The following is a 26,942-nucleotide window of genomic DNA, read 5'->3' as shown; positions in this document are numbered from 1 at the left end:
CTCTACACATAACCTGCACCATCTCTTTCCCACAGAATTACTCTGAATTTACTTAAAAAAAATCCAAAATCCAAAACTGAAGAAAAAACTGCACACTGACGAGGCCATTTAAATATTTATGTTTAAGCTGTTAATTATACTAAACTATTTTATTATTTTAAAACTTCTGCATGAAACTGATGTTACATGTGCTAGAAGAGCGAAGGGTGTGTATCTTGTTTATTGGGATGCTTCCTATATTAGATACACAATATACAAAATGCTTTAAATATTCTAATTACAATCTGAGGATTCTGAACATCTAAAGCAAAACCAGGAACAATTTTCAAAAGGTCCCTCCCTGCTGGGGATCAGACAGAATTGCTTTTTATTTCCAGCTGTTGCTTTACTCTGGAAGGAACACTGGACTTGGTCTGGCAAATGTGAGCAAGCTTGGTGATATTCTGGAAGAGATAACTTTTTTACACATTATCTCTACTAGGCACTGCCAGTTGGTCTCCAACAAGAGCTCCTTCAGCTACTGATCTCAAGCTGACAAGGAGTTTAATCCTGTAAACATAACACACATAACACAATTCGCTGGTGTTAAATAACCAGAGACAACCGACAAGAATGAGCAATTTTTCAACACAGATTTCAGGTAGTTCTCACTGGTTCTATTTACCTTTGGGAAGCAGCTCCTAACACTTGCACAATGCTGAATAAAATGCTGTTTTAATGGCCAGATGCATTCCAAAGCTTCTGCTCCTCTGCAGCTCCATACACTCCTCTTTGCTGAGCAGTGAAATCCAGACAGCTGAGCAAAGGCATGGCCGTACATGGCAAGCCTGGGCCTCTGAGAGATGCCAAAATATTCACTTTATAGTATTCTGCAACAAGGTCAAAGTCAGGACTAACACCAAAGGTCTGGCAGACACCACAGTCATCTTTGCTTGTGACTGAGAAAAATGGGCTGTGCCTACATCACAATGGTCAAATAACTACATGTTTTTATCTTAAATTTCACTACATTCACTTTCTTGAGACACAGACATATAAACATTGAAAATTCATTTCAGTTTAGTAAGACAAAGAGTTACAAGGCTGACTTTCACGTTAGGCACTAAAAATCCTACAGAACCTGAAGCTGCCCATGGCTCACGTGTCCCCTTCACTTCCCAGCTGACACATCTTGTGGAAACATGATTCTGGAAGTACTGCTCAAAGCAGTGAATAGAAGAGAGGCAAATAACTCCCCTGTGCAATGAGAACTAAAAAGGCTGTTTACTTAAAATATTTTGTCATTACAGAGAGCATGGTTTGCTGGTAAAAACCAGCAAACCCAACAAAAACACCACAAACAACCCCCCCGCCCCAAGTCAAACAACCCCTCCACATTTCAGTATACCATCAGCAAGACTATTTAGAAAAAATACTTATCACCAATGTTGGTCTCAGAGAGAATGCCATCATTGAAGAGTGCTCCCCAGAGTTTAGGAACATGGAAGTCACAAAGTATCAAATCTTTAAAAAAATAGCAAATCAAACCTGACAGACAATTAAACCATAAACAAACCATTAAACATCTGAAAAATACAAAAGCAAAAAACAAGACCAGTTTTAGCACTGTCAGAAAACAGGAATGATGAATCCTTCTGTATGTTTATCAATACTCTCCAGTTATGAGCATCACCTTCTAACGAAATAGCTTATGCACACTCTGCATTAAAAAATGTGTTAAAAAACAGGGGAAAAGGCAACACAGACTGCTCAGTATTCCCATTTTCAAGTTACCTGAATAGAAGAAAAATGCAAATCAAGTGCTTATCACTGCTATTATTCTGCAAAACTGCTTTCCCAAACTGCTTTCTAGTTAAAGTTCTAAATACACACATGTACATGGATTCAAGGACTTTTTTCAGAGCAAAATGGTACTTCATGACAGTTTATGCAGTAAAAATAAACTGTAATCAGTATCTTTTCTCATTGCTCAATAAAATTTTATTAGTTATTTCTGAGCTGTTTTATGTGTAAAACACAAGTTCTGTAAGGTCTTCTCCACTTAGAGATACAAGTATAAAAAAAGTTCCAAACATCAATAGATGAGTGCAATGATATTCAGTCTAAGTTAATCCCCAGACATCCAAATCCATGAATAAAAATTCATCAGTTTTAAATACACTGAGCCTATTAAGCAAGAACAAAAGCATATGCACAAAAGAGCTTTTAATATATTTCAAAGCCCACAAGAGCCATGGTCTCATTAAAATTATAAATTACACAAACATGGAATAAAGATTCAAACTGCAGTGCAGCTAAGCAGATTACAGCAAACCCCGCGTTCCATATGATAACACACCATGGCCCTCCCAGATGGGGGCTTGGAACAAAAAGGCCATCACTGCAGCTAGGGAAAACCTCCGTGTGATCTCTGGTTTCTGTTCAGCAGATGACAGCCAAATAATATGTTGATTATTCTGTTTGTGCTGCTAAGCTTGTAAGATGGAATAAAAGCGATATGATCTATTGTGAACTCCATGCTAATGTGTTGCTCCACTCATAAATAATATACTGAATTTATTCTGAAACGATCTTTTTATCTGACTTCCAGGTTTTAAATGCATGAACTAAAATAGAAAGGCAGCACAAGCTATTATTTAATTTGATGGTTTTAAGTAAAAGATACAGCTGACACAATAATAAATGCAAAAACTGACTACTTAGTGAATCAAATAAGTAGAGGTGCCTTTCTCCAATTCAGCAAATGATTCTAAGCTGAGGTGCAGAGCACCTGCAAGACATGAGCACAGCCCAGCCCCACAAACTGCACTCTCACTAATACCAAACACATCTCCAAGCAGGGCTGGCATGGCTCACTTTACCACAGACATCCACCCCAAACAGCGGTTTCAAAGGAGGACACAAATATTTGTAAAACAGAAAAGCAGTATAGAAACAATCGCTATATAACTTCACTAGTATTATGTGAATAATACTGAATTGCCTTCTTAAAAGCTATTTAGGGTTTTAAAAGTGATCACATTTTATTTCATCTGAATTTGCTCATCTGGTTTGTTCCAAAAGTACAGAATGTGGCTTGCCCTTTCTTCCATAACATATTGCTTTTCTAAAAGGAAAATCAGTGACTGGTCATACAGCTCCTTTCACAGATATTTTGTGTGTGCTAAGAAGATTGATGATATTCCTACAATTTAATGTTTGTGAATTTCAGTTCCTTTGTGCCAGAAATGTTAAAATTTGTATTAAAAAAATCACTGTGGCTTGGCAATAGCACGAGAACACCAAGATCAAACAGTGCTTCACACTTCCTGGAATGCACAATCGAGAAAAGGTGGAAGCAAGAGGCTCCAAGAACGTGCAACAGCTTTCTCAGAAATATAGGAGATGGGTGTAAAAGAAAAAAGTTCCATTACCTTTCTTCCTCTGCTAGGGACACAGTCACAGCTGTGCATCACAGAAATATTGAAAACATGGCTGCTGAAGAGACACAGGTATTCTAATAAACCTTAGGCTAAAACTTCTGATGAATTACCCCCTCACTGCAATGAAATAAAACACATCTATTCTTTCCATGCAAACCCAAGACAGGACTTTGAAACAATTAGCGACGCTCACATTTCCAGCAGCATCCACAACCTCAGCTGTGTTCCATTTGCAACACACTGAGTTATTCTGCAGTAACCAGTTACAGGATTGTTATTTCTACGACCTTGGCAACATTTTGGTTTCCCTCAATCTGTTTTAGTATCTACAGTTTTAAATGCCATTCATTTTTATTCCTCTTACATATATTATCTCACACAAAATGCAATTTAATACCTGGGGGGGGGGGGAATGGCAGCTCCCAGATACACACTCCTGAAATGGGATTCCCACAAACACAGCACTTCTGGAATGGAACTGGCAGGCTCAGTGTAGGAGATGGAGGAAGCTGAATGCACTGATATAAAGAATAACAATGGTTTGCTAAAATACAGCCTGGATACAAAAAATGCCAGATATTCAGTGCTTCCTGATGGGTTTTTTTTCACCAAAACAGTATTCCAAAATTGAAACAATTTAAGTTTCCCTAAGTAGCCAGTCGTGAATCTGGCTTTACAATGAGTTTTACTAGATTGCTTGTCTTTTATCCAACTTTATAATTTACACTGAAAAATCTAAATTTTACTTCCTTACTACTTAAAGGCTAAAATGACTATTTTCTTCATCTGCCCCTCAGTTACCTAATTACTTTAGTCAAATTTTCTGAAGAACAAGCAAGGCTCTGTGTTCATCCCAGGCAGAGTTACACATCTCTACAGAATTATTTACTGCAGCACACCCTGGTTCATGCCCCACTCTGTAGATGGCCAGAGTGCTGTGAAAGTCCGTGGTAGCTGAAAAATCAAGCTAGCATTCCTGTCTGGAATACCTAAGGGAGACAACAACAATCATTGGCCAGGACACTGGAAACCTGAGGTTCCATGTTTGTGGATCTCACCAGGAAGTATGAGACATACAAAGAAAATAATCTCGATTAAATACAGCACTGATCTGCATGATTCTTATTAAGACACAAAATTAAACTCACAAGTAATTTTCAAGATTATTGTTCTGCAGCTTTCAGTAATACTATATTGTACAGTTCTGAAATTACAAAAACATAAAGTAACTTCTAAAATAATTTCTTGTCTTCAGCTCATACTACTTTAACTCACGTCTCCTAATTTCTATTTCAAAAGAGCTGTTAAAATTTGACATAGGTTTAATTTTTTTTCCTTGTTGCTCAGGATACCCACAAGGATGAATTTAGGTAACATCCAGAGGATTTCTGCATAAGATCATAACATGTTTTATATAATATACAACTGGCAAGTCCTAAACACTCCAACTAATTCTTTCGTTTGCCACAGACTGACTGGATAAGCAGTCTTTAAGCTTTTTCACACTGAAAAAACCAGGTCTTTTGGTGTCAGAGCTTCCAGGATTAAACATTCTTTCCAGTTGTTGGCTCATGGCCTGAAGATCCTGCACTTTCAAATTTATCCCATTCTAGCTAGTTCAAAGATCAGGAAAATGAAGCCATCTTCTTTGCAGCCGTAATCCACGACCCATGCTGTTCGATACTTAAGAACATCTCCAAAGCAAACTACCTTGTTCCAGCTGCCAGCGGGAGCTCAGCGGGGCGCTGCGTCACATGACTGCACTCCAGCCTGGTCAGGTGACTCGGCGCTAATCTCATTTGGTGACTATAAAACTTTAATCAGTACAGTCTAAGACCAGCACATTCCACAACTCATGAGAGAAGCAGCCGGGCCATGGAACAGCAAACACTAATAAGATTATGAATTAAAAGTGCCACTAGGATGTGGTCTTCTGGTTCTCTATCCCACACGTAAATCCCAGAGAAAAACATCACTGAAAACTGGTCAGCCAGGCACACGGGTTTGAAATAAAATGGGCTGGTGTTTTATTCCAAAACGAGCAGTGTCTTGTTCAAAGACAAGAGCATACATGAATCTTAGGCATTACAATTAAAACCTAGCAAAACCATTCATCTGAAAGCAAAGACAACAGAACACATCCCCCATTAACAGCGTGCTGGTGAGGAACACTGCCCGCACAATGCTGCTGCTGTGAACTGTGGCCCTACGAGCCTGCACGGGCAACCCACGCAGTAACGAGAGGCCACAACAACTGCGCTTCCTCTCATCCACCAAATATCCAAAGCACACTTCAGGGGCTGCCATTTCGGGGACACCAGGATTTCCCCCAAATCTGTAGGCTACAGCTTTTGAAGAGAAACGTCAAACGCACTTGCAGATCAAATTCCAAGCATAACCTTTTCCCAGATGTTCTGCTTGCTCTCTCGCTCACCATTGTATTCCCTCCATTTTTTGTTTCCTTTAGGGAATTTTCATCCCAAATGCTCTTAATCCATCTTACAACCTGCATTTTGCACAGACAAGTAGCTGAATTGGACCAGCAAGTTTGCAAGAAGAGGAAAACAGAGAGCTTGATTTCTCCATAGCAGTTAGGATTTGCAGTAAAATTGACGTCCCCATTTGACCAGGTCTACGTGACAACATGTGAGCTGCAGGGAAGGAAAGTTGATTATTCTACAGTTTAAGACTTCCCAAAAATGTTTAAACCTCTCCATTCTCCAATGACCACTGTCCACTGCCATAGTGCAGCTGACCAGAAATAACTTCCCACGACACTTCCTGAGCACTGGAAATCATTTGCGTGTTCCTTAGTTTCTCTGCATTTCCATTCCACCCCTAGAGCAGGAATAGTAGGACTTATCTACCCCATAATGTGCATTTGAGGATTAAGGTAATGTCTAGAATTACAGTTCCTGTAGTCTTGCTTTCTGTCAGACAGCAGATCCTAGTGGGATCTTCTACAAAGACAGAAAATTCACCTTTTCAAAAGTGGACATGTGAATATAAGCAAACCTTCAGTATCATTCAAAAACAGTGAAAAAACTATTGTTACTCCTGAAAATGAAACACTGTTGTTTTAAAAGTAATTAACTAAAAATAGATATGAAATTAGACTTCCATTAAATTAGTTCCTTCTCTGAAATTTGTCTGAAATACAGGTAAAGTCAGATGTTGTAATCAGTATTTTAATAAGCACATATGCAGTTGGAAAGCTTTACTGTAGTAAAATGTTAACATTTTAAACCCCCCGCCACCTATTGAAAAATAGCTTATTTCCACTTGCTTTCTAAATCAGTAGGACTTTAACTGCACCCATCAGGTTAAAATGTGACTGGGGAGAACTGAGCAGCACAAACAGAACCACTGCCATATTTTAAAAGTTCCGTTCTACTGAAAAGTTGTATCTACTTCTGCATTATTTTTGTTATATCTAAAACAGTCTCTGCTACTGTAAGTTACAATGTAAGACACCATTTCTCTATGTTTGGAAGGATGTCTACAAACAAAATTGTAACAGAAATATAATTTTGTGTAAAAATCCATGGAATTCTGAAATAACTCCAGAGTTCACAGCCAGCAAGAGCTGGGAGGTTGGGCTGCCCCTCCCCACGGTGTATATGTGCCCTTTTCCACACAGCACCAGCGCAGCAGGGTGGCACAAAATAAAACTATTCAGAAAGTCAATTGATAGTTCCAAGTCAGGTTAGTGAGCTCAATCAGCTCAAGGAGGGAACTGATAAGCACCAGAGTTTGCTGGATTGGAAACAGAGGAGGAGAGGGGAGTGAGATTTCCTCTTTTGCAATCCTGACCCCTGGATCAGCTCCTGAGCCACTGAGATTTCCATAAATGTGCAGTTTAGCCAAGAAACACTAAAACTGGTAGGAGCATGGCACAGGCATTCCCATTTGCAAAATACTTTATGGGGGCTCCCAATAGGAAAGGGAAGAAAAAATAAAAAAGAGAAAGAATTATTTAGCCTCCAATTTTAACTGCCCTGTAGCAAAATGAGGTTAAAAAAGTATTAAAAAAACATGTTAATATGTTCTTACATGTTAAGCAAGTAGTAATGAAGAGAAATTAAGGAACAAAGAGGGCTCAGCCCTGGATGTATGTTTACACCTATCCTGTGAAGTTAAGACAACCTATAATAGTGCATTTTAGTTTAATAAAAAACAAAGCAAGGAAATATTACGTGTTAATGAAGAAAGAAAGAAAATGTACTGCTTGGAATGGGAAAAAACCATCACAGGGACTGAGTACATGCAGTTTATCACTTGATTCTCCTTCTGACAGGTAAGCAGTGACTTATCAAAATATCCTTACCATTGGGTTGCGAGCTTCTGTAGCAAAGGGTGGCTCCTACAGGCACCCTGCAGGTGCTGTGTTACACACGCCTGCAAGCACTCCCACCTGAATAGTCTGGGATTTGGGCTCTGGGATGGCAGTACAGTCACAAATGGCAGAGTCACTGAGATGTTTTACAAGTGGAGAACTCTCTCTATGTTTCAGCCTTCTCTTCAGTTAGATAGAATTTACACCACAGGATCCCACTGACAGAAACAGATGCCCAAACCTTTCAAAAGAATTGTGAACTATGCTTTGGGTCTTGGTTTTGTTGGCCTTTCCTATTCCAGATATTCACACCTCATTGGTCACGTATTACAGAAATGAAATTAAACAGCTGTATTTATTTCTTGCCATGGTTTCCAACCTCCTTTGAGTTTCTCCTCTACAGACAGATACTTCTACCTTTCACTAAACAATAATCTGTACTTAAAATTAAGTATTATTCAGTATTTCACAGTTTAGCAAAAAATACAACATATTAAGGCTACCTCTTGATACTCCTGATAAAAGATCTTGAACTGTCCACTGCCCAGCATGTGAAAAAGCTTGGCCAGCAGCAAAAAGAACATCGTTTCCCCAGCTAGGGAGACTGAAGTTTCATGCTCCTGAATTTGAATTGGATACAGAAAACTCTGAGGTTCAAGACTGCCCACATATTGTTGCTCTTTCATGCTGCTCATATTTAACATGAGGATTTTTTCCCTTCAATTAAAAAGAGACTCAAGAACCACAGGTGTTCAAAAATTTGGCTTAGAACAACAGTAGACATTATTCATTGGAGTTAAAGAGTGAGGGATTATAGTATTAAAGCTTCGTTTTTATATTCTGCTGCGTACAAGTGTCTTCAAACAGCTTGGGATGCATGTGAATCACCAACAGATGAAAAACAAATATAAAAATACTTGCGATAGTGGTTGTTCTATATATATACTGACAGGGGCTTCCCTGGCTTTCAGAACATAAAAGCGTTGACTGACAAAGCAAACATAGTAGAATTTGTCAAAGCATTTTAATGTCTTTTAACTTTTTCTACCGCACGTCTTGGTCCAGGGCCATCACGCTGATGGCAAGGTCTTGCTCCCAAGTTAAGGCATTAAACCAGACGCTTGCTACAGTCCCGTGGCTATGTACAAACAAGCAGGGACCCCAAACATATCAAGCTACACGCAGTATTTTAAATACGTTTTACAAGTACTTTTCCCTTCCAGGCTCTTCTCGACGGGGCTAATGCCGCGCCACGCGAGCCCCTCCGCTCACGGCCCTACAGACACCTCGGGCACCCGCGGGACAAGCGGGGTGTCCCGTGCACAGCACCCGTACCACACTCCCCGCACCTCCCCACGCCGGCCCGTGCCCGCTGCCGGCCCGCTCAGCCCCAGACAAGCCCCGGTGCCGCCGGTGCCCCGCGGTGTCGCGACCCCGCTCTCACCTCCCCGCTCGCTGCCGGGCCCTCAGCCCTTCCCCGCCCCCTGCCTCGGCACGTGCCAACAACGCGAGCTCCCATTGGGCGGCGGTTCCCCGAGCCGCTCTCTCATTGGCGGAGCGCGGGCCCGGCGCGCCCGGCCGCGGTGGCTGCCCGGCCCCGACATGGCGGCGGCCGGCGGGGCGCGGGGCAGCAGCAGCAGCAGCTTCCAGCGCAGGCCCGGGGCCGGGCCGCGGCCGCCCGCCCTCCCGGGCACCCGGCCCTCGCTGCGCCACGGGCAGCTGCTGCTCTCCAGCGGGCTGCCCTCCCTGGACTGTGTGCTAGGTTGGTGGGAGCGGGACTGGGACCCGGTGCTGTGCCCCCGCCGCCCTCCCCTTTGCCAGGCCCTGCGTGCCCCCCGCCTCCCGGAACCCCGCGGCTGCTCCCGCAGGCTTTTCCTTCCTCCCCACGCTCCCGGGGCTCGGCGGGAGGGCGGCGGGGGGAGGAGGACGGGGCGAGGCAGGGCGTGTTTGCCGCCTTGAGCGTGCGGAGGAGCGGCTGCCGTGCGCCGTGCGCTGGCTCTGCTGCTCTGAGCAGCCCTGCCGGAATTCGCTTAGCGGCGATGCCGGGAGCGTTTCACCTGTCCCGGGCCGGGCTGGGAGCGTTTCGGCTTGGACAGCCGTGTGTGCTGCATGAACGTCGGGCAGCTGGGGCTCTCCGGTGGGCAGGGGTTGGAATGGGTTGGGATTCTCAGTGTGTCTTTTCTGCTTTGCTCGCCACAGCCCCATCATTAAGGTGCCCCACTTAGATGAATTGCACTGATGTTGGTTTTGCTGTCTGTGGAGCTGCCTTTGCCTGATGTTGCTGTCAGGGTGCGAGGTGCTCCCGTGGACTCATCTGTTGTGACTATTGCTGTATCATCCGTGTCGTGAACTGGCGCTTTCCCTTGGACTGAGCACTAATTCATTTGCTGGTATAAACAGCGTGGTTTAGCTGTGGGCATCAGGGCTCTGTGATCCTCTAACTCTTCACGTAGTTGCAGTGCATCTTTAATGTACATACATGGGACTTTTAAGTGAGAATGGGCTGATTTTAGCTTCATTCATTCATCTTTGGAGTACACAGATTATGCCACTTTTCTGTCTAGGGATACTCTATATGATTAATGATAATATAAAATTTGTATCTATTGTATAAAGGGGTCTTGCAGCCTATATATAATTTTGTGTGTGTGTGTGCCTGCACTTTCATCAGGGGTTAGGATCATTGTGGAGGAAGCTCTTCCTGCTTCAGAGAGAAATATTTCATTAAGTGAGTGTAATTTGTGAAGCCTTTTAATTTCATGAAGAGCAGATTTGCATTGAATATTCCAGTTCATATTCCCTTTTAGAAACAGTGGATTTTGCACAGCATGGCTCAGAAGTTGCAGACAGCTCCTGTGGTGGCAAGCCTCCTAAAATTCTAGGCACCTGCTAACACAATTAGTTGTTTGTTATGGAAACTGAGGACACCTACAATAAACCCAGGATCCCTTCTACATTTTTCTTGGCTTTTAAATATTTCATAAGTTCCTGAGCTTACTAATATTTATAGTTGAACATCAAGGAAATTCCTTGCCTCTAGGAACAGCAATTATGAAACATACTTTTAGATGGGTTTTTTTGGGTTGTAGCATCTCTGAAAACCTGGACTCTACATTCCTCTGTTAAACCTTGGGTAAATTCCTAGCCCTTAAATCCCGATTTTTGGAGGCTGAGTGGGTAGGCCGGGAAAGACTTATGCTAAGCATGCTGACTATAATAAAGTTTCCACTGATGCCAGGCATTGTTGGAACAGACCTCCAGCCAAGTGAACCTGTACAGGATCACTGATTTTGGAGACTGACGAGGGACTTCAAGAATTTCCCCTCTGCAGCCTTAAAGCAGGCTCAGCTCTGAATTCAGATCTGATTGCTCAGGGCTTTGTCCAGTGGAGTCTTGAAACTCTGCAATGGCAGAGATTTTGCAACACCTCCGGATAACCCAGTCCAATGCTTAATTATTTTTGTAGGGAATTTTCTTTCTCCTTATATCCACTGGGAACCTCCCCTGTTTCAGCTCCCATTTATTACTTGTTGCCCTCCCACTGCACCTCAGTAAAGAGCTCAGCTGTGTGTCAGTAGTTTCTCTTGGGTTTTCCTCTCCTGTCCCTTCCTTCAGCCACTTCTCTTGAATCAGTTGCCCCATTTTCATTCTCCTCCCTGGACTCACTTCAGTTTATCTTTATTCTTTCTTGAACTGAGGGGCTCAAAGCCACCTGGGCCTCGTGTTCCAGGTGTGATCTGGTGAGTGCTGAGTCCACGGGAACATCCTTTGAGCATCTGACTGAGCCTCTGATGGTGCAGCCCACTGTGCTGCTGACTCTACAAGCGTTGTGTTCTTTTTCTGGGTGTGGAAATGCTTCATAAATGTGTTGCAGAGTGCTGTTTATGTGTTTCTGAAAGAATATTGGTACTTTTCTTCTTTTGTCTTGCCCACTAGGAGTTAAATAATTGACTGTAAAAATGTTTAATTTTTATTGTTACCAGGGACTGAGGACAATCCTTTTTGCTGTATAAATTCCCAGTGGAAGTTACTAGGAACTCTTTTAGTCTGGTATTTTCATAGACATACTTTGTAACAGTCACTAGGCAGTCTTGCAGATCTCTGGCTTGGGCCTGAATTTGAGTTTACTCTGTTCAGGATTTGTAATCCAGATACAGAATTATTTGCCAGACAGGAAGGTAGAGCTTGTGAGTGAGGGAGGGACAGCATGGTGTTACTACACACAGCTCTAATGAGGAGCTTCTGGAGAGAGGCAAAGGCAAAGAACCCGAGGAGGAGTTTCACTCTGTAGCTGCTGGCTGATTGTTGCATTGTTGTGGGTCACTCTAAGGGAGTGAATTTCCTTTGGAAGAGAAGTGGTAGATAAATGCTGGACTTCAAATGCTGTGTTACCATCAGGGCACTCTGCACTTCCAGACTTTATATTCAATTTTACTTTCAAGGTTTATGGGCCACATATGGCTGATGTGTGCCAGAGCAGTTCTCTGCAATGAGCTGCAACTATTGTGTGATATAACCATCACGTGCCTGGTATTGAATGTTTTGTTTCAGGCTGCTCTGAAAAAAGGTCAGGGATGTGCTTTGAAAACAATCTGGACACTTCTCAGCTTGCAAAGTTTTTTGTGCTTCTCTGCATAAGATCTTAAATCTCTCTGCAGTAAGCAGCAATGTAGAAAGTTACAAGTCTTGCTTAGATGTTTATACATGCTACTGCCTTAGATACTAGCAAAAAAAAAAAAAGGCAAAATTAGGAAGAATAATAAGTTCACAGCAGCTTTCTTGGGAAACTTCAAGATTTTGCCTCTTCCTTCTGATTCCATCAGCATTCCTGCTGTTTTTTCCTGTTGTCTGGCTTTTGTTTAATTTTCTAGTGGTGTTGCTTGTTGTAATATGAAGATGTAACCATGGTAACTGCAGTAGTTTTGCATTCCCTCTAATAGAAGACACTTGTTCAAACCACTCACTACATCTAATAACATAAAGACAATACTCTGACCTGAGTTTGCCTTTAGCAACCAGAGTAGGTGCACATATGTTACAGCTCTGGCTTGTAGAAACAGTACCATTGATGATCTGGAAATACAGCTTAAGAGAATTTTGGTTGCAGTACTTGACAAACAAATTCGCTGTAAAAGCAAAAGAGACAGTACTCTTGTTGTGGCTACAAGTGAACTTGTTTCTAGCCAAGGTTTTAAAATCCTTACTGCCATGAGGTAATACATTACTTATGGCTGTTTAATCATATTTTCAATGTTAACCTAGGATTTGGTAAAATCTCAACATTTGAAGCTTTTCTTTACTATGGACTGTATAGAGCATGTGTTCATTTTAAACAACTGTCGTTAGTAACCTGTGTGTTCTGTCTTCCTGAACAATTAAATGCAGTGGAAATTGGAAGCATATTTTGTATCAAACTTTGGTATGATTTCAGATTTTGGTCTTTGTTTTTTTTTCCTGTGGCACATCTTTTGGGTTCATTTGCATTTATCTCCTGAACAAACAAATGGAAAAAATTGGCTTAGAACGTGGGGGTTTCACAAGTGATTCTAACTTTCTGATAAACAGCAGTTAAAATTGGTATGGGTTTCGGTTTTTTTTAATATCTAGAAAATGCTTGATTACCTGATCAGCTTGCTGTAGATATTGAGGCATTTGTACATCTTGACTCAGGAGTTTAGCTTGAAACATCTGCTTCTCTGTAACTGTGAAATTAGTAGCTGACTAAACACTTTAACTGCCAAGTACTGCTCGACTTATGGTGCATTATGGCATGATGGTAAAGTGATCCTGTTTTGGTTTTAATTCAGGTGCTGTTATGCAACAATATTAGCACTTTTCAGCCTATGGGAGAGCAATTTGCTTTTTCTTTCTTCTGGGTATACAGCAAGATTACAGACACTACAGGCATTTGTAGTCCCACTAGCAGAGCTGAAAATTAAGAAGTTCATCCAACTCATATTGGAATCAGTTTCTAGTGGAGTTTATTGAGTTCTTACAAATGTTTAAAATGAAAGATCCTGTTCACTGGAGTCCATGCGTGCAGTCCAGAATTGACTTTTGGAGCTTTGCATACTGTGATGATGGGATTCATCAATGAGTTTGTTCCTAACTTGCTTTTAAATGAGTACAAAATGGCAGACACCATCCTGCAGTTTCCATGCAAAACACTTCAGTGGGCTGGTTACCTATGGTCATTTGAACACTTCCAGGGATTTTTAGCTTTCCTGTCACAGTCCTATATAATTGTTTAAAAATTAGTCTGATTTCAGGTATTCCACTATTGTAATACTTGGAATTTGGATTATAAATCAGTGTACTCTTTCCCTAAAATAAAACGAGTTCTTCTTTCACTGTCCTTGTAAAGGAATTCATGGAGTAGTTATGTCCAAGACCTACTATAAAGGACTTTAATGTCTTCAATAGTGCATGTTTTTTCATGGTGTGTGTTGTGACATTTATGATCTCTCAGTCCAGGTTTCAATGGGTGAAAGTCTTGCTGCCATGTCAGTTCTCAGCAGTAAGATAAGCAGTGGAGCCAGGATTTTGCCTCCAAGACTTGGGTGGGAATTTGCTAAAATCCACTAAAATCTTAGTAGGTCACTTAGCTTACATCCTTCTTGATGCAAAGGAATATCACTTGACAGTGATTAATATTAAATCAATGTTTACTCACTTGAGTCATTGCAGTAAAAATCTGCTGGCTCAGACCGTACATCACCAGTGTAGTACTTGAGCGTGGTTGTGTAGAGCTCTGCAGGATCTTTTTACCACAATGATGATAGTACAGTATATTGTGAAAGTAATTGTAATGTGCAGTATATAATTACATGTAATGTATAATTATTTCATAATAGAGAATTGTAGTAAGTATTGCAAAGGTAATTAAAATGTTGTTCACTTTTGTATTTTAAAATTCCCCGTTATCACCTTTCTTTGACTTATAAACTAAGAAAAGTTAATTGTTCTCTAACATAGTATTAAAATGTAGTCTTACTTTATTCTTCATTTTGTTTTGTTTCCAGGTGGAGGCGTAGCTGTTGGAACCCTTCTTCTTATTGGTTAGTATAGAATATATAGATACTTCAAGGCCATATTCTGAAGCATTTTACTCTTTAATGTGTTCATTAAACAGCCTTTCTTTTCACTGTTTTTTGAAGTCAGACTTCAAGAAAGTATAACTCTCAGGTTCCTTCACTTTGTGTAGCCTTCAAAATGGACTGTTGTCTATCTCAAGAATTACTGGAGGTGAATCAAAACCTTAATTTTAGACAGGCTTTAGCACCCACAAAGAATACCCCAGAATTCTGTTTGAAAACAGGGCGTTTAGCATAATTCAGGACTTATTAGCAAATTAGTTAAGATTTTGTAAAGTGCTGTTAGATTCAAACTGTGTATCATCAAAAAGGGGTTTGTTTAAGTTTGGCTATCTGAGGAAGATGCGCAGTGCAGAACCTTTCAATCTTTTGGTTGGCAGAATCAGCTGAGAGCAAGGTGATGGAAGCCTGCTTTCTGTCAGGGTGTGGATGAGGCACACTGAGGTGATTAAATAGGTTACACCAGAATTCCCTTTACAGACCACAGTGCAACTCTCTGGGACCATGTCTCCACTGCAGCTGAGGGGTCCAGCTTTCCTTCCTGTTTGACTGAGTTGATCCAAAACCAGCATAAAAATTAAGAATTCTTGTATTAATCTCCACCCTGAAGGAGCACTTGAATGTCATGACTCTCCTAATTGATAGCATTGCCTAGGAACAAAGCAGGCTGGCACATCATGGGGTGATTTGGGTGGTTTCAAAGAAGTTGTGCCTGTAGTGTTTTAAGAGCCTGATTGTCTCTAGTGGTAGACACCAATAGAAGCTCTTCAGAGTGTGGCTTTTCAGCTTTGAGACAGACCTAATCAGTGATTTTCGTTCATTTTCTAAAAGGAATGAAAACATTGTGATCTCAATATTTTATTTGTGTTTACTTGCCCTGTGGAAAGACAACCATTGCTCGGGAAACTGAATTTGTATCTAGAGTTTTGGTTACCTATTTTGAATTGTTACAGTTCAAAAATTGGTCTCAACACTAAAGAAATGAACAGTGGGATTTGGGAAAAACCTACTTGAAATCTCTTTTAGCCACTGTTAGAATTACAGCATGTTGCTTCCTGTAGGTATAGGACCCATGTAACCTGCACTAGAAACTGAATAAAATTTTCAGTTTGCCACTGAGCAAGGTTATTGTTTTCATTATGGCTTGTTGTTATTTCAAGACAAGTCTATATTTTGCATTTTATCCATTAGAGACAGTTGTTGATGTGTCACTGAGTCTTAGAAAATGTTGATTTTTACAAAAGTATATAAATTAGTGTATGGTGTGGTGCAGATTCAGTAGTTTGATTCATTACTTGCCAGAAAAAATAACTGATGTTACCTAATTCCAACTATTTTCAGTTTGAGAAGAGCTGCTATCTTGCTGTGGTAAAGGAAGAAGGGAAAAAAAATTAGAACCTATTATGATTTACATAAATCAGAGATTGTGAGACTAGATTAATTGTGTCTTTCCATTACAATATTCACTGCCTCTTCCAGTAGACACGCTGGGTGGAATCCAGTGAACCTACTAGCAGGAAAATTGTCATTAATTAAAAGAAGTGGTGCAATACTTCACCACAGGGTGTTGTGGATGTGGAGAACAGTCATGCAGATGCTGCTGACTCGATGGAAGATTTTTCTTGGAAGGATTTTTACGTGAACTTTGTTTCCTCTGAGTGCATATCTGGCCATACTCAGTGGTAGATTTTAGTTTGCTTATCCCCTGTGTTGGTTGTGTACTTGTGATCTGATACGAAACAGCTTGACAGAAATCCAAATGAGAATGTCTCTTTTAGAACTGGAAACTAATTTTTTTCCCAAATGAGACTTACCAAATGTTATTTTGAAATGTATAATTATATACAAAAAGTCTTAAAGCAGGACCTGTATTTATTCGTGACTCATTAGTCTAAAAATTTTGAGACTAATTTTTGAAGTTGGTGTGGGTAACATTGTAATGGCATTGTTAGATTATCCTGTCAGCATACCAAGAAATTCTGTCATGAGATTAGTCTAGGCAAGCTTAATATTATCAGGATTGAAGCTGTCAGTGATAAACCTCCTAGGAAGATCTTTCTGTGTTGTGCTCAAAGTGTTATAAAAAGGTTAAATTCTTCCCCCTTCCTTCAACATTCTCTAAGGCGAGAATAAATTGCATTACTTTTAGCTTAGCTCCCTTTGCAAATTAAATGCTCGTCTTCATTATTTGATGCATTATCTTGGTTAATTTAACCAAATAATAGTAGATTCAGGGTATTAAAATATTTATTTTAACTGTTGTGTTCTGAAAATGTAGTAATGGCACAGGTTATTCGATAAGACTGTATAATATTGTCTGAAACGTAAGTGCACAAGTTTTTTAAACTCAATTGATAATAAAGAGCGCTGTGATTTTCAGTTGAACTTAATTCTGTAGTATATTCTTTTGACAATGTTTTAATTATATGAAAATTAAAGAGTTGAAGCACATGGTATTCTCATGGAAGACCCTACCTATCAGAGCAGCTTGAAACTTCCTGGGGTTTGTTCATCTAATAAGAATTAGGATTTTAACCTAGTACTTTAGTTTAAAAAAATTCTTACAATAGTGGGTTTCTAAGAAGCATTCTGATGTGGAACCCCATCAAAGCAGCTTGTTCATTGTTAGACCACACGTTTGTGGTTTTATTGGAACCTGCTGAAGATCAGCTTCCTGGAAGAGTCTCCCTTTTCAAAACAAACAAGTAGAGTAAGCTCACTCCTTCCCCTCTCCACTCCAATGTACTTCAAGCTGTTGCATGTGTGTGTTGCCATCCCAGGAAGAGTTTGCAGGAGAATGTTATTTTGTTTTTAAATGTAAGTTTTGTTTATATAACACATTCTGCACAATGAGCTACAGCACCCTCACTAGATGTGCCCTGGGCACCCTGTAAGAATCTACTCTTGCTTACCTTTAAAAGCCCCAGTTTTGACAAGGTCACTGACAGCTAAATGTTTTAAAGATTGTCAGTAGGAGGGGTTTTGTTGGTAGCTGAGGTCAGTTATTAAAAGTTAAAATTGTCTGGTGAAAAACAGGTCTATACTTGTATATTCCAAGCCTTGAAGCAGTTTCAACTACTTTCATTAGCTACTCTTATTTTTGTTAGGCATGCTATTTAACCTGACTGGTAAAAGCTCTCTTCACTTGTCAATATAATTGAATTTATGATCTTTTTAAAGCTGAAAAAGATAATCTCAAGAGAGGTACAAAACAGTGATTTGCTACGTATAATTCTACAAAATATCAGTTAGCAGAATTCACCTACCTGAAGTATGGCCAAATGCCAAATATTGTAAGTTATATGTTTGACAACTCTGGTTTGGCATGTGCTAATTAAATGCAAGTGACACAAAGTATATCCCCTCAAGCTTAGTAAATGTGGACATTAGAAAAGTATCTTTTAAATGGAATTTCAGATTATTAAAATAATCTCATTTTATAACCTGCAGCAATTTAGAGAGATGTTTCATAGTTAGAGAAAGACACACCTTAGGTCACAGTACCACAGTGTACAACCATCTATCTGGTAAAAATATCAATACTGATAGGCTATGACAGGCTTTTGGCAGCTTTAGGGCAACCTGTCTAGACTTTGTACAGAGAAAAAAAAAATAAGCCATCTGTACATTACATTGTTGCAGGCTTATTCTTTCCTCTTACAGCTCTCGTAATTTTAAGCAATTATACTACAAATGACCACTGAAATTTTTCAAAGACCTTCATGCTGTTTAATATAGTCATGTTTGAAAGTCAGGTATTATAAATAAAGTATTTGTAGATATTTGTTACCTTACAGTGGATTTTGTTCCTGACTTTTTATTCCTCTTCCAGTTCTAGTGCTTATTCTGCATCCCTCTCTTGGCACATGAATGCCTCTGTGCAGAGGGAGTTTTTCCTTAGGGTCACATGGTTACATACCAATTTCTGTAATTAGATTTGTTTTCCTAATTTTTAAATAAATTACATTTTTACAGTGCCTCACATATATCTGCTCTCTTTTGTTTTCTGTGCCCTAGATAGAAGCCTTAAGATTCTATACCTAATTCTACAACCCACAAATTTCTTTGAGTAGCAGCTACAGACAGTCCGTGCACAAAGGTGTCAAGAATGTCCCGTATGTATTTGGTGGCCTATACAGTGTAGTGCTGAAAGGACCCATAAATAGGAATTGGTCTTTATCCTTAGTGTTCAGCAAGGTTATATGTTGGAATTCACTGTGCTCATAGTGACAATACTGCTCTTTCTCCATGACTGTTTCAGTCATGAAAGCACGCTCATCTGGAAAGAGACCAATGGATAAGCCATCACAATAGACTATTTTATTTATGTCCTTATCTGTAGGATCAGAAGAGCTTTTGTCCTGGATACAATATGCATAACTTCTAGGTAAATAATCTCTTTTCCTTGTATAGTTTCACGCTTCACTAGTTACTCACCTGCTACTTAGCTGGAGAACACTCTTTGTTCCAAAAGAATCGGAGAAAGCTCCGCCGTGCTGTGTGACTTGCAGTGACTGGACCCAGAAAAGAGGCTGCAGCTGCCAGAGTCTTATTTGTTTATGTGCCTTAGTAGCTGGAAGTGAAGTTGACAATGGAGGCTGCTGATGGGGCAGCTCTTTAGTGTGGAGGCTGAGACTAAAGGTTTGGGCCAGGCTTGTCCTAAGTACTGACTAAAATGATCTGAAGTTCATTCCTACAAGTACTGAGTGAGGGTAGTTCTTTAGGATGTGGAGGAGTTTGGAAAGATAAGGGTAACAGTTGAAAATCTATCATAACCATTCAAATGCTAAGTCCAAGCATTATCAGAAAAGAATTTTATTCTGGGATTCTATGAAAGTAATCAGTGAGCTGCTGAAGTACCTGTGCTAAATGATTTGTTTGTTTATTTACAAGAAGAAAGCTGTACTCCTTTGGTTTTGAATAGTAACGTAACTATTGAAACCAGGGTACAATGGATGCTATCAGAAAAGCCCCATATGGATGCACTTTAGATCTTTTGAATACCACAAAAGTTTAGTGACCTAGAAATGAATCAATAAAAAGCATCCTCTATCTGACAAATTGAAGAACTGAGGGATTCTTACAGATGCATTGGCTTTCACAATTCCAGATACACTGTTTGTAAAGGCTTTCTGAGACACATCTAATCCTTAGAGTACTGTAGGGAGACTACGAGGTGGTTTATATTTAGATCGCTCTCCAATTCTTAATTTACTTTTTTTACTATAAATTTACTCTTATGAAAATCCATTTAAAAAGAAAGGAAAGGCTTATGTTAAAATGATGTGTCCTTACACTGAATGTGTTTTTAATTTGCTGACTTGAACATTCCTTGTTGGTTTTCAAAAATATGCTTAGGAAGGGTGTGGCAGTGTAAGAACCTCTCTAGCCCTGTTATATTACAAATAAATGAGTCAACAAAATTAATTATCATCTTCGATAAGTCAGTTAAAAGGTCTATATCTCTGTTCTTCATTGCTTTATTTTTAGAATATGTTTTAACATTTCAACATTTCAAATAAAATTTGAGAAAAATGCTTCTCAACAATTACAGCCATATTTCTTCTTAGCTTAGTTAAATAATCACCAACACATCATATGATTTCTTGTATTTATCCATGGTTTTTGGAGTTTTTGTGTTATGTTTGGCACAAAAAAATGAGTATATTCTTTACTTGCTAAGGAATAATTAGTATCAAAAATGATGATCCAGAAAGACTGTCTATATAGTTGTACACATAGACTCAAGCCATAAAACACTTGGATTAAATGAGATATTTTCTTATATTCCATTAAATGTCAGTTAAGTACATATCAACTCTGTGTTTCTGTGCCTCAGATGGTGAAGAAGGTGAACTTTAACCTGTAGATAAAAATTGAGAACCCAAGATTTTTCATTCAAGGAAGATGTAAATGTTACAGCTGAGGATCCTTCCAGAATGCCTGATGAGTGTTCTTTTTCCTCTTTTGTTCAAAGGGAGAGAGATCTAACAAAATTGTCTCCCTCCAGTGACATCTGCTGCAGTGATGTGATTCCAGGTAGCTCAGACAATTAAAAAAGATGTAGATATCATGCTGCCACTTGGATTTCTAGAGGTCTTTGGTTCTTAAATTGAGAGCTTCATAGATGGAGATTAGCACGTGGAAATCAATATACTGTGAATAGTATATTACTGATGATAATGCAATAATCAACCACAGCATGAATAATTAGAGAAAGCCAATGTTTGAGGGGGCAGGAGCTGTCTGTGTTCTGGACTGCAGTTAAAAGGGACACTTACTCAGCATAGGGGTTTTATTTGCCACTTGAAACAGTTTAAGATTTGAGCAGGCTACAAAGACTGTATTTACCAAGTATGATGGTAATACTTCTTCAGAACCTTAGGTATTGTCAGTTCTGCCTTTTGTTTCTGCAGTGGAAGTGTTTCACTTTTATCTGAGTCTTGTGTCCACCTGATCCTCATACGTGGATCTACATCCTCAGCCTGATCACTGAGTTAGTAGGCAGACAGTTCTTCAGTAACACTATTAATGGCTTTATAAGGATGCAAGAATAAAACTCTATCTAATATTTAATTAAAAGCTCCAAATTATCAAGTAAATTTGCAGTTTGTAATTCTTTGGAAATCCATCCTGATGAAATTATGGCTAGGAACCCAGTACTGTCACCAGTAAGCTTTTGTCAGTCCTGTGGTTTTTATGATTCAGACATAGACATTTTTATGTCTTTGTCACAAGACCATTATTTAAAAATTAGTGTGTTATTGCAAGTACATTGAAGGCTAATATGGCTTCCTAAACAGGTCAACGGCATCAAAGGTAAGTTCTATTAATACAGTCTAAATTCTTAAAATCCTAAGACTCTACAACAAACTGCAGAGTAGCCAGTACTAGTAGTAAGCGTGTTGTAATTATTGCATTCCCTTTGGCTTCTTTGGATATCCAATTTTATGTAACTTCCTGTCTTAGTGACTGGGTTATGAAACATTTTTCTGTTTTGAGCTAATGCTTAAGAGTAACTTATAGTGACTCTACCATCCCAAATACTGAATTTAAAAGTAAAATTTTAAAAAGTGGGAAATAAATTCTGTTTTGCCTAATATCCTGTGGAAGTTGGGGAATATCTCTTGGAGAGCTGGGTTTTTTCCAGTAGTTTTGAATACTTATGGCTTGATTTTCTTGTTAATCTAAACACTGAAAATACCAGTGCACGTGCAAGATACTAGAATTGTAGCAGTCCAACAATAATTTCCTGTGATTTGTTTCTTAAGTTTCCTCATTGCTGTTAGTTTTCTTTTTCCTTTATGGATATACACTTTCCTTGTTTCCTTTTCTCCTTCACTCCATTGACTCCTTTTGATTCTGATACATGTCAAAATGAGAATATTTTTATTTTTCCTCTTTACTGTTTGTTTTGCAGGTTGGATATGAATGACAACTTTTTTATTTTCTCTCTTTGTTACTGGTTTTTTGTTTTTAATTTTGTTATTTCATATGTGTAGTTAGGAAATATTTTCCAAGTCACATGAAGAATGGATTGAATATTGTTGCTTCTGTCTAAAGAAATCTCTCTCTCTCTCTGTATTTTTCTGCCTCAGCATCCCTGTGTGTTGTCTTCCAGCTGCCAGATTAAGAGATGAAAAGTTGAAACCTAATGCAGCACATTTATTTTTCTCCCAAAAAACATAAAAAGCATTATCACTGCTATTGGTGGTGTTTCCTACAAATAAAGAACATCAGAGATGGTTCAGATTTTAGTTGTTATGCGCACATCCACATCCCATATTTTGAAATAATGCTAAGTTTTAATTGCATGAGTTCATTAAGGCTTCCTAATTCTGGTAATTTCTGACACTTAACTTGCACCAGGGAAGCTGAAGGAAATGCTGGCCTTTCTGAAGTCAGAGTTTGTGTTTTCATTTCAGTGGGCCAGTGTTCACACTGTCTGCTAACAGGTATTATCTCACTGCTTAAACTGTAAATTCACAACACTTTTGAATTAGTTCTGATTTTGCACTGGTTAGGTTTCAGAAACAGCATTGCTGATTGTTTGGTTTCTTCAATATATCCATTTGGTTTTTGTACTTTTCACAACTTTGGAAGAAGTGCAGACATTAGGAATGTCTCTATTCTGAATGTTACCTCTATAGGCTTAGAATGCCAAATCTGTCTGAATTTTGAAAAGCATCAGGTAACAAATATTTTAAGCAAGTTTTAAGCACTAAGAATATCAATATTAACATATTTCTCCTAAATTAAGGAACCCCCTCCCATTAATTCATAAATTCAGCCATCTCAGTTGATACTTATGGGAAGGCTTGTAAGGAATATAGCATTCTTTCTGTATCCCATCCATGTCTTAGAATCAAATGCCTGATTGAGAACTCTTCCTCTGGCTTGAAAAATTAGAAATACAATATTATCAAGCATAATTTTAAAAATTTTGGAGTCCTGTTTTACCTTTGATCTCTGTTGTACATTACATAATCCAGGAGATGACCCAAAGAGGCCTTTTTCAGTGTTGTAAACCTACAGATGGGCAATTTATCTAACAAAAAAAACCCCTAAAATATCCAACTATTCTTGTTTTCACAGAGGAGGATAAATATGGTCTTTACTCCAATTTGTTGTTCAAGTATTTCCTCGCAGAGGGAATTGTCTGTGGACATGACCTCTTTGTTGCTTCTGCCAAAGAGCATCCTGACAACATTTTGAAGGTAAGTAAGACCCACGGCTTTTCATAAGTAAACCTGTAATCTCTTGATGAATTAAATGCATTTTAGAGTGTGTATATTGTGTAGCAACAAATGAATTAATCTTGGTAATTCATAAGAATGTGTTGGGAAGTACATGAGTATTTCCACTAGCCAGGTTTGGGAATTAATTTCAGGTCCCTATCTATGGACAATGGAGTAAGATCCTCCCAAGGCCAAATCAGGCTCAGAACCTGTTTATTCTTTATTTTGGTTATGGATGAAAAGCAGGCAGCCTGGCTGGTTTAGTGGAATGGTTTCACTAAACCAAACTGCTTACAGTTTCCTCCTGCCTAGGAGGAAGAGTAGCTAAGCTACATCCAGTATGTTGTGGTAGAAACAATGTACAGTTTGTGTGGATATTTATTGTAGTTTCCTGTAGAAAATAAAACCATCATTTAACATCTTTACTATTTCCTTTACATTTAACATTTCATTCTGACTCTTTTTTGTGCTAGGGAACATGGTCAACTTTGCATGAGGTCATACAGAAAGGATCCCTTCAGACTTCAGTGGACTCCCAATCAAACACTGATAGTTTCAGTTATGAGAAAATTACATAAGGGAAAAAGCCTGATCAACAGTGCAAAAAATGCTGAAGTGTGAGGATAATCTTACCAAATTCCATTAAATATTTTATGTCTTTCTAAGGCTGCGTTTTCCTAATATCAGAAGTAACATGTAATTTACTGATTAATTCTGCATCAAGTGAAGTCTGGCTATTTCCTTAAGTGTCTTCAGAGACTATTTCTGGACAAAATGATTACTCTTCTGTTTTCCTATCTAGGGATGGTAAATTCTATGCCTTACCTATTGAATATTAGCTCCAATATTCTGGAAGAAGTGTATTCTTAATGAAATTAAATTATTGTGGTTGTGAAAAATCATTTTTTAATGATCTTGAACGTAAAGAGAGTTCCTTTAAGGGTGAATTTTTTTCTCACTTGTGGTTTAGAATAAAGGTTAAACAAAGAGGTGAAAATTTGATTTTCAAGTATGAATTACATAAGAATGTGCTATATTTTTTTAATTAAGTGGTTTTAAATAACTGATAATTGAGTATTGACTCCCTGATGATACAACATGATTGTTACAGTTGTTTTTCTCATTGAGATTGGATTATCCAAATTAGTATTTTTATTGCATTGCATTAAATTTTCTTAAAATGGAGTAGCTAATGTACATTCTATTTTTCTTTCATTTACCTTTGATTGGGTTGTTCGTATCCTGTCGTGTTTTTTCTCGCTCCTTTATGCCTTTATGTGATAATCAACAGACATTGTTACATGTATCTGCCGTACATCTTGTACCACTTTGGGTTTGGGGTTAGTTAGTTTGGTGTGCCTTATCCAGCTCTGTTGTCTGCTATGGAATATCAGAATTTTCCTTCTTAAATTTTCTGGGGTAGAGACTAGGCAGGAATGCTGCATTTCTCTGTTGTAACTCCATAGTAGTGCCACTATAAGAGACTATAAATGGAGGGACAATATTGCTGCAGGAAGGTCAAGGAAAACATAATCCTGTTTTGATTTCTTCTTTCCTTTGTGTCCTTGTGTATCCAACAATATTCTTGTCTGTGCTGTTTACTCTCACCTTGGCTATTCAGCACTTCCTTTGTTTAGCAGACAAGGCACAGTCGAGTTAATTGCTCTGATTTGTATTGTGTCAGTGAAGTAACCCTCACCTTCAGGCACTTCAAGAAGACCTCTCCTGTCATGAAAATGAACTGCTTGGGATTTGGATGATTCCACGGAGTTGGGATTTTAATACAGCATATCTGACCATTGAATAACATGGTACTTTATTTAATGAGATTAGTAATTAATTTACTTTCAGTATCTGATTGAACTGTATTCTTGACTGGAAAGGTAACACAGACATGGTAGATACCAATCTGAATTACATGTTATGCATGGGGTTTATTTTGTAAAACTCAAGTATGGATTCAATATATTCCATAGCTAGTATCTAATTAACTGGTGTATTTCATAAAGCCAGTTCATTAACTGTCCATACTGTATTCATATTAAATATCCATATTGTGTGGTCAGTCTATTTGCATGTTCAGTTCTCTGCTGAGATGCCATAATTGCCCTATTTCAATTTTGTGATGTGATTGGAAGTTTCTTGAACCTATAACCAAGACAAATATTGCTGGTAGTAGGAAGGGGAAAAGACATTCTTATAGACCATAATTATCTTGAAATTGTGTATAACTAAAAGACAGGCAGAGGATAAAAAGCCCTGATCAGCTGCCTAAGATATATTATATTACCACCCACCAATTTATCCATCATCCTTTGAAAATATATTCATGCCTTTTGTAGTCAAAGCTCCTTCAGGAAACTGGCATTAAGAAGTAATGCTGAAAAATTATACACCTCTGGTAAAACCTACAGAACTACATACATGCTGATTTTTAGAAAGTATTTTAAACATTTGAGAGCATTTCTGTTCAAAAAAAAAAAAAGACAACTTTTTACTCTAAGGGCATAAATACTGGGAATAGTATATCATATAAGAAATTATATGGTAACTTCTGTGATTGATCATAAAATAAAACTGCTTGCATTGGTAAACAGAAAATTTATTTAATAGAAAAATTGCTTCAGATTTGGCATTAAAATCCTACAACTGCCTAAACTGCCTAGAAAAGAATTTCTTTACCTTTATTCCTGATTATTTTATTTAGGCTGGGGAGTAGAACTGATTCTCACAAGTTTTAATGAGAAAAAAATGGATTATTTATAGCTTACCTTGACAATAAAGATTGCTCTGTTAAGTGGCTTTTCCTGTGGAGCGTGTGCAAAGTGGGATGGGGGACACCACGCTGGCAACACCAAGCTGTGTGCTGCAGTGGGCACGCTGGAGGGCAGGGATGCTGTCCAGAGGGACACGGACAGCCTGGAGAGGCTCAGGAGAACCTCACCGAGTTCAGCAGGGCCAAGAGCAAGGTCCTGCACCTGGGCTGGGGCAACGCCCAGCACAAACACAGGCTGGGCTGAGAATGGGTTGAGAACAGCCCTGAGGAGAAGGAATTGGGGGTGTTGGTTGACAGGAAGCTCAACAGGACCCAGCAATGTGCACTCACAGCCCAGAAAGCCAAATGTGCCCTGGGCTGCATCCAGAGCACCGTGGGCATCAGGACAAGGGAGGGGATCCTGCCCTGCTCTGCTCTGCTCTGCTCTGCTCTGCTCTGCTCTGCTCTGCTCTGCTCTGCTCTGCTCTGCTCTGCTCTGCTCTGCTCTGCTCTGTTCTGCTTTGGTGAGATCCCACCCAGAGCTCTGCATCCAGCTCTGGGGCCCCCAACAAGAAAAGGGCACAGACCTGCTGGCCT

At 39.2% G+C, this 26,942-nt stretch overlaps 2 protein-coding genes across 2 annotated transcripts in view; one reads left to right on the top strand and one right to left on the bottom strand.

The window, feature by feature from the left end:
- The window catches only part of IMMP1L (inner mitochondrial membrane peptidase subunit 1), a 31,100-nt gene extending 21,835 nt beyond the window's left edge, over positions 1-9,265 (bottom strand). The window contains exon 1 of the mRNA XM_063397972.1: positions 9,203-9,265. The gene's annotated coding sequence lies outside the window, so the exon portion shown is untranslated. The remainder of the gene's footprint in view (positions 1-9,202) is intronic.
- A 50-nt stretch (positions 9,266-9,315) lies between these two features.
- Positions 9,316-26,942, top strand: part of ELP4 (elongator acetyltransferase complex subunit 4) — a 135,522-nt gene continuing 117,895 nt past the window's right edge. The window contains exons 1-3 of the mRNA XM_063397971.1: positions 9,316-9,520; positions 14,781-14,816; positions 23,448-23,569. Of these exons, the coding sequence (XP_063254041.1) occupies positions 9,361-9,520; positions 14,781-14,816; positions 23,448-23,569 (318 nt within the window). The 5' untranslated portion in view covers positions 9,316-9,360. The remainder of the gene's footprint in view (positions 9,521-14,780; positions 14,817-23,447; positions 23,570-26,942) is intronic.

This window comes from Prinia subflava, chromosome 5 (genome assembly GCF_021018805.1).
Source record: "Prinia subflava isolate CZ2003 ecotype Zambia chromosome 5, Cam_Psub_1.2, whole genome shotgun sequence".
In the NCBI taxonomy this organism is placed as follows: domain Eukaryota; kingdom Metazoa; phylum Chordata; class Aves; order Passeriformes; family Cisticolidae; genus Prinia; species Prinia subflava.
This window is presented reverse-complemented; position numbering and strand designations above follow the sequence as displayed.